Source organism: Pteropus medius, unplaced genomic scaffold, assembly GCF_902729225.1.
Source record: "Pteropus medius unplaced genomic scaffold, Ma_sr-lr_union100, whole genome shotgun sequence".
In the NCBI taxonomy this organism is placed as follows: domain Eukaryota; kingdom Metazoa; phylum Chordata; class Mammalia; order Chiroptera; family Pteropodidae; genus Pteropus; species Pteropus medius.
This window is the reverse complement of record NW_024342469.1, coordinates 540,376-548,198: the sequence shown is the minus strand read 5'-3', so window position 1 is coordinate 548,198 and position 7,823 is coordinate 540,376. Positions and strand designations below refer to the sequence as shown.

Sequence of the window (7,823 nt, the reverse complement as noted above, 5' to 3'; positions counted from 1 at the left end):
CACTGACTGCTAACGGTCACAGCGAGCACAGAGACCTCATTGGCCATGTCGATGACACATGGGCATAGGCGCAGGCGCCGCGACCCTATTGCCCGGCTCGAATGGCGCAGGTGCGGGAACGACGACCCACCCCTCCCCACGGCCCATTGGCCCAGCTTGAAAGGCGCAGGCGCGGGCGCGAGGACCCCATTGGCCCACTCGAAGGGCGCAGGCGCATGCGCCGACCACCATTACAATACCTGGCAGCGCGCGAGTATATAGGCGCAGGCGTGGGCGCGACGACCGCATTGGTCCACTCAAAAGGCGCAGGCGTGGGCGCGACAACCCTATTGGCTCAGCTCGAAGGGCGCAGGCGCGGGCGCGACGACCCATTGGCCTACTCGAAGGGCGCAGGCGCGGCGCGGCGCAGCGACCTCATTGGCCCAGCTCCCTGGGGCGCGGGCAGGTCAACCTCATTTGCCGAGGGCGGCTGGAGGGCGGCCCAAGCAGTAGAGACCTGCGTAGGAAGGCGACGTCAGAGCCATGCTGAGCCTCGCGGCGAAACTGGTGGCTTTCTTTTGGAGGAGGGCGGATGGCCCCGAGGAGACGCCCGGGCTGCCGGGGCCTGAGCTCCCGGAAGGTGCCTCGTGGGACGAGGCGGGGCACGCGGTCCTCGGGGTAACCTGCGGTTCCACACGGCCCCTCCCGGGCCCCCTCCTGGTTCCTCCCGCGTGCGAGCGGCACGCAGGGCCGCGGTTCCCCAGTCACTTTCTCCCCCTGAGGGATGGAATTCTCCACAGGGGACGGGGACTCGCGGAGGCCTGTGGGTTCGGCCCTTCCTCGATCTGGGCCGTCTGTAAAATGCGGCCTTCGAGCGGCGGCGCGGGCTCCGGCTCCAGCCGGCCGCCGGGGCTGTGCGTGCATCTGCAAGGGGCAAGTGAGGGCTCAGAGGACACTGGCTGCAGCTGGAGTCCTCGGCCAGAAGTGGGAAGGGTCACCGAGCGGCCGAGGGCGTGCCCTGCCCCTGCTCGCTGGCCAGGCTCGCCCGCCCCTTCTACCCCCGGGGCTCTTCCGTTGTCTCGTTTGCTGAGATGATAGACGACATCCTCACGCCGCTGTGCTGTCGTTGACGGCAGAAGGTAACAGTGGTAATGGCACATAGGAACGCCTGGCGGTTCGCTGGGGGAACACACCTTCACTGCGCCCTAGCTGCTCAGGTCTTTGCGTTGCCGCTTCTGTCCTGCAGACAGCTCTCTCAGCTGGAGACGGTAGCCGTCTCCGTGGGACAGGTGCAACAGACCCAGAGCGGTTAAGGAACTGACTGGCCCAGGGTCACCCATTGGTGGTCACAGAGCTGGGATTGGAACCCCGCAGGCCGGCCCTGGAGTCAGACCTCTCACCGCTGAGCCACCCCCTGCGCCCTCAGGCCCCTGCGCGGTCTGCCCTCTGCGCCTCCTTCGGGAGTGCTCCCCTCCCTGGGGGGCCCTGCAGCCCACAGGGGTGCTGCACTCCACCTCTCCCTCGTAGGGCTTAATTGTGCTGTGGCTGGCTTTTGTGGTCAGTCTGATCTCTTTGTTTACCCATCGCAGGTGACACCAAGTTGAAAACTGTCCAGGGGGTCGTGACAAGGTACTGCAGCGACTATGGCATGATTGACGATTTAATCTACTTCTCCAATGAGGCTGTGACTGGCAAAGTGCTTCTGAATGTTGGGCAGGAAGTAATTGCAGTTGTGGAAGAAAATAAAGTGTCCAGTGGACTGAAGGCGATCAGGGTAAGGCCCGAGTCACTTTGGACGGTCTTCGTGGGGCTCCACGTTGCTGTCTGTTTACTTCTCAAGGGAAAACCTAGCTAAGGAAGGGAGTGGAATGTTCCTGCATTGGGGCACGATTGTTCTTAGAATGGTTTCTGTTATAAGAGTCAGTGGTGGTCCTTGTAAGTCATTCAACATAGAAACTTAGAGCTCATAAGTTTGCCTGTCATTTTACAGCATGGAAGAAAAGTGTTAACATTCCTATACCTTTTTCTAGTCTTTCAAAAGTATAGTTATTGGATCCTTTGTTATCCAGTTAGCAAAGATAATTAGTGGACTCCACTATTAAGCAACTTTTTTCATTTAAAAATAGTACTTTTGTACTAAAATATTTTTGGAGGTAAAATTGTTAGAAGGTGTGTACATTTAACATTTTAATGGTTATCATCTTATTATCCTCCAATAATACTGTACCAATTCATACTCCAAGGAGCAGGGCGAGAAGCTGCCTGTTACCCAGTGTTGACAAAAATGTGGATATCCTCATTTTTTGGAATCTTTGCTAATCTAATCTGTGAACAATGATTAGTAATTTTAATTTGCACTTAAGTTTTAAAGTAGATTAATTTTTCACCTATGAATTTGTTTCCTTTCTCCATTTTTTTTTGTTATTGTCAACTATTTAAATTAAAATCTGTATTAGGGAAATTAGAGCTTTTTAAGTTACACGAAAGTGTTGTAGATATTTTTCATGAATCATCTTTTTAGAGATTATAGAGTTTTATATAGTTAAATGTGTTTTTTCTATGTACCTTTTGAGCTCTAAGAATCCTTAGAGAGGCTTATTCCACTTTTTATTACAAATATACATTCAGGTTTTTCTCTGAAAAATGTTTATTAACATTTAAGTATTTAATCTGCCTGGAATTTACTCAATATACAGACTGACAGAAGGAAGCAGACTTTGCCTTTCCAGTAGCCCCCAGCAGTCCCACTGAGTAGTCCACTGCTTCCCACTGATTGGGAAGGTCCCTTTGTCATACACTGCATGGGACCCTGTCTGGGCCCTGTTGGCTCTGATGCGTGTGGGGCCCCATGGCTTGGTGGTGCCGTGGGTGGTAGACAGGTTTCCCTCCCCTCATTCTGGGTGGACATCAGGACCGCTCTGTTGTCCTTCTCGGCTCGGGTCTGCCTCGGAGAGCAGAGTTTGTCGGTCCGTTTAGGCTGCGTGTCATATGGATCATATGACATCTCTGTCCACAGATTCTTTCTGTCCCTTTATTTAAGCCTTCATTGATGCTCTATAGTTCGGTAGTTTTTTTCATTTAGGTTCCGTAAATTATTTGTTGAGTTTATTTCTAACAATTTAATGATTGTATTTCAACAGTATAATTTCATTTTGTGTTTTCAGATTAATCTTTTTATTCCTATACAGGCAAGCGATTGATTTTTGTCACGTGATTTGAAAGCTGGCAAACTTACTGACCTCAACAACTTTTTAAAAATAGTCAAGATGTACCTTATTACTGTTTTAGTTAGTAAATGTCATCTTAACGCTTAGTATCATCTTTCTCAAACTTTAATACAGGTAAAAATAGAATTCTAGAATTGCATTCAGTACAGTAGCTACTAGTCATGTGGTTATTTAAATTTACATTTATTAAAAATAAATAAAATTTTAAATCCTCAGTTTCAGTAAGCACATTTCAAGAGTTAGATATAGCTGGTGGTGACCATATTGGGCAGCACAGACACTTCTGTCAACTCAGAGTCTTCAATCGCTCCACTGTGGAATGCCCGCTCCACACCTCCACCTGCCCTTCATTCCCTCAGGCCCAGTGCTTTGTGCTTTCAGGCCCTCTGGGAGATGGCTGAGTCACCTGAACCTGTGCTTACACCTCTGCTCCATCTGCCAGCATTAATAATATGTGCTCGCTTTCACTATGAAAGGCGTGGCATTAGCTCATTTACATGATCCTTGGGATTTCTCTATTTTTTATTCAGGTTTTTTATTGTAGTAAAACATAACATAAAATTTACCATTTTAGCCATTTTAAGAATCCAGTTCAGCAGCGCTGAGCACATTGACAGTGTGCAGCCATCACCACTATCCGTTCCCAGAACTTCTGCATCTTCCCAAACTGAAACCCTGGACCCCTAAACAGTAATTCCCTGTTCCACTCACTCGTTGCCTCTCTGAATTTGGCTGCCCTCAGTGGGATCATACAACGTTTGGCCTTTGGCATCTGGCTTTTGGACTTAGCGTTGTAGGTTGCGGTTCATTCAGGTAACATGTACGAGCACTTCCTTTTCAAGGCTGCGTGACATTCCCTTGTGTGGGTGGACTGCACTGTTGACCTGCTTGTCCATCAATGGACACCTGGGTGGCTTCTACTTTTCGGCTATTGTGAATCCCGCTGCTGTGAACAAGTATCTTTTTGAGTCCCTGTTTTCACCCCTTTGGGGTACATCCCTTGGAGTGGAATTGTGGGGTCACATGGCAATTTTGTGTTTACCTTTTCGAGGAACTGCCTGATTCTTCCACAGTGGCTGCACCCCCTCACAGGACCCCCAGCCGTGCACAAGGGCGCCTGTTGCTGCACTGCCAACGCAAGATAGTCTCCGTTTTTTTCTTTGACAGTAGCCATCCTAGTGAGCATGACGTGGTATCTTGTGGTTTGGATTATTAGCTCCCTAATAATTAGTGATGTTGAACGTCTTTTCATGTGCTTATTGGTTATTTATCTTCTTTGGAGAAATGTCTGTTCAAGTCCTTTGCCCATTTTTTGATCTGGTTGGTTATTTTCTTGTTGAGTTGTAGAACTTCTTAATATATTCCGGACGTTAATCACTTACCAGACATATGCTTTACAGATATTTCCTCCCATACTGTGGATTGTCTTTTCACTTTTCCGGATACTATCCTTTGGAGCACAAAAGTTTTAAATTTTGATGAAGTCTACTTTATCTTTTTTTAATTGCCTATGCTTTTGATGTCACACTTAAAAATTTGACGAAGTCAAAGATTTTCACCTGTGCTTTCTTCTAAGCGTTTTATGGTTTTCACTCTCACAGGAAGATTTTCACCTGTGCTTTCTTCTAAGCGTTTTATGGTTTTCGCTCTCAAATGCAGTCTTCGATCCATTTTGCACTAGTGTCGAGTTGGTGCTGGGTGACAGCTGACCTCATTCCTCTGCATGTCGTGTCCGGCTTTCCCGCCGCGGTGTCTGAGAACACTGCACAGAGCGGGAAACCGCTTCCCGCTGCACCGAATGGCCCAGGCACCCTCCTGAAGGTCAGCTGACGGACACGTGACGGTCGATGCCTGGGTTCCGTTCTGTTCCATTGGTCTGTGAATCTGTCTTATGCCAGCACCGTACCACAGAGTTTGATTACTTACGTAGCAAGTTTACAAATGAAGTATGAAACCTCCAACTTCGTTCTTCCTCTTCAAGATGGTTTTGGCTATTTGGGTCCCTTGAAAGTCGTTAGGAAATTCAGGATGGTTTTTTCTATTTCTGCAAAAGATGTCATTGGGATTCTGATGGGGACTCATTGAATCTGTAGTTCGCGTTGGTAGAGTTGACATCTCGCTGTTCAGCCTCGCAGTCCGTGAACAGCCTGTCTTCCCACGTGTCCGTGTCCGCTGACTCCCTCCAGCCACGCTTTGTAGTTTTCAGTGTCCGAGCCTTCCGCTTCCTTCGTTAATTTATTCCTGCGTGTCCTACTCTTTTTGATGTTGTTGTATGGATGGAATCGCTGTTTTAATTTCCTTTTTCGAATCATTCACTGCAAGTGTATAGAAACACAACAGATTTTTGTGTGTCGATTTTAAGGCTGCAACTCTGCCGAATCCATTTGTTGGCCCTGACGGTTTTTCACGGACTGTCAAGTGGCCTCTGTATGTAAGATGGTGCCATCTGCGAACGGAGGTAGCTTTACTTCCTTTCCAAGCCGATGCCTTTTGTTTCTTGCCAGTCGCTCTGACTGGAACTTCCAGTCCTGTTTGGGCAGTGAGGGCGCGAGCAGGCGTCCCGGTCTGGCCTCTGATCCTGGGGGAGAGAGCTCCCAGTCTGTCCCCACCGACCGACGTTAGCCGTGGGTTCCGTACGCGGTGTTTGTCGTGCTGAGCGGGTTCCCTTCTTCTCCTGGTCCATCGTGCCGGGGTGTTGAGTTTTCCAGGTGCCCTCCGCATCGCCGGGGATGGCCGTGCTCTCCCTCGTTTGTCCACTGTGGCCAGCGCTCAGTCGGCGTCTGTGTGTCGGACCACCCCTGCCTTTAGGCTGAGCCCCCTTGGTCATGGTGTGGGACCCTTCTCACATCCTGCTGCACTCAGTTTACTAGGGTTTCCGTGAGGACTTTAGCATCTGTATTCGTGAGGGATGCTGGTCTTCAGTTTGCTCGTATTGTGGTTTAAACAGTGGTTTGTCTGTCTATCAGGTGGAAGCTGTCTCTGATAAATGGGAAGATGATAGCAAAAACCAAGGCCGAGGACTGTCAGACTCCAGCCCCCGCGTGCTGATTGGCTGTGTGACTTCGTTGATGGAGGGCGCCGGCTATATCAGTCAGACCACGTACTTCTCTCTGGAGAGTGTGTGTGAAGGTAGGCTGAGGCGTTTCTACTTCACGGTTAAACATGGGTTTCGCGGGTTGGTTTGTTTTTCATTTTTATGGGTTAGATTTGAGGTGATTACATGCATTGTTGAGCGGGTCAAACTAGGGCGTGTTTTGTGTGCTGAGAGGTTGGGGACGGGGACAGCTCCGGGCTGGCTGCAGGCAGCGCCCCCGGGGTGGGGAGGCATGTGTCGGGTGCTGTGTGCTTGGCTGTGGAATGTAGTCACTGATTGCCGGGTGACTGTCCCTGTCATAGTTATCCATCTAAGCCAACACCATTCCAGATATACAAAGGTGCTGTTGTTTTTAAGTACATCACATGTTCTGAAATAGGGTTTGGGGATAACCTCGTACTTTTTCAAGAGTTTGTATCTATTTTCAGTTGCATTTGTTTTTAACTGATCTAAGGTCTTATTTTCACACCTAAAGAAATAACTCGTCAGTGCCCCTGCCACGGATGCGTGGTGCAATTACATTTTTTAATATGACACAATTTCATTTTTCACTCAGTGGCCTGGAGTCTCAGCTGCATTTCATGGTTGACGAACTTGACATTGTAGGCACCTTTCACTGGTCTCTCTGTAGGCTATGATATTTTTAACTGAGGAAACATCATTAGGCTCAGAACAAATTCTGCTAAATGTAAGATAGTCCCGAATCTGGGTTTTTTGCTGTTGACGTGCATAACTGTTTCAGGCCTGTTCTCACAGGAACTGTTTTTTGCCTCTGTGGCTACAAAAGTGTTCAAATATTTTCTTAAACTAAAACATCGAATAAGTTGTCTCTCCAACTTTTTGAACACGACACCCAGTTTGGAGGCTGTGAATTCACGCCTTGTCGGTTGCGTGTGTCCGTTGACAGACCGCAGGGGTCAGGGCGCGACGAGCCAGCAGGAGTTCAGCCCTGACCCGCTGCCTGCTTTCCGCGCGGCCTCCGTGGGGATCAGGGCTCCGTCTCCCTGCTTGCCAGCCGCACTTTGAGTAACTAAATCCACAAAGGCTTTCGAAGCTGAGCGTTTCTGGTCCCACGCCTGCTGATACTTTCATTAAAGATTTCCAACTAATTTTGAAAAAGCATAACCAAAATTTAGAGGTCTCACTTAAAAAAAGTAAAAGGAGAACCGTTGTAGGCTTGGTTTACAAAGCGCCTCTTCAAAGGTTCAAACATTTGTGAAATTGGCATGGCGGGCCCCTAGGCCCATGCTTCTGTTTTGCTAATGTTCGCTTAGTCACGGAAGTTTTAGAGTCACTCACCTTTACACATCTAAGTGCCGTGAGCTGGCGCCCCAGCGTGTGGGGCGGGCCTGGCGTGTGAACGTGCGCAGTCTGGCCCACACCTGCCCAAGGGCCTCTCACCACGTTCGGATCTTGCTTTATTATGGTGCTTTATTCCATCAAAACTTGTATTCCTGTTATGGCAAAAATGAAAGTTTTTATCTTCAGAGGTGAGATTTTTAAACTGAATTTACAGTAGCAGT

At 48.9% G+C, this 7,823-nt stretch overlaps 1 protein-coding gene across 1 annotated transcript in view; it reads left to right on the top strand.

The window, feature by feature from the left end:
- The first annotated feature begins 1,574 nt into the window (after window positions 1-1,574).
- Window positions 1,575-7,823, top strand: part of MOV10L1 (Mov10 like RNA helicase 1) — a 43,546-nt gene continuing 37,297 nt past the window's right edge. The window contains exons 1-2 of the mRNA XM_039863105.1: window positions 1,575-1,753; window positions 6,173-6,335. Coding sequence (XP_039719039.1) covers window positions 1,628-1,753; window positions 6,173-6,335 — 289 coding nt within the window. The 5' untranslated portion in view covers window positions 1,575-1,627. The remainder of the gene's footprint in view (window positions 1,754-6,172; window positions 6,336-7,823) is intronic.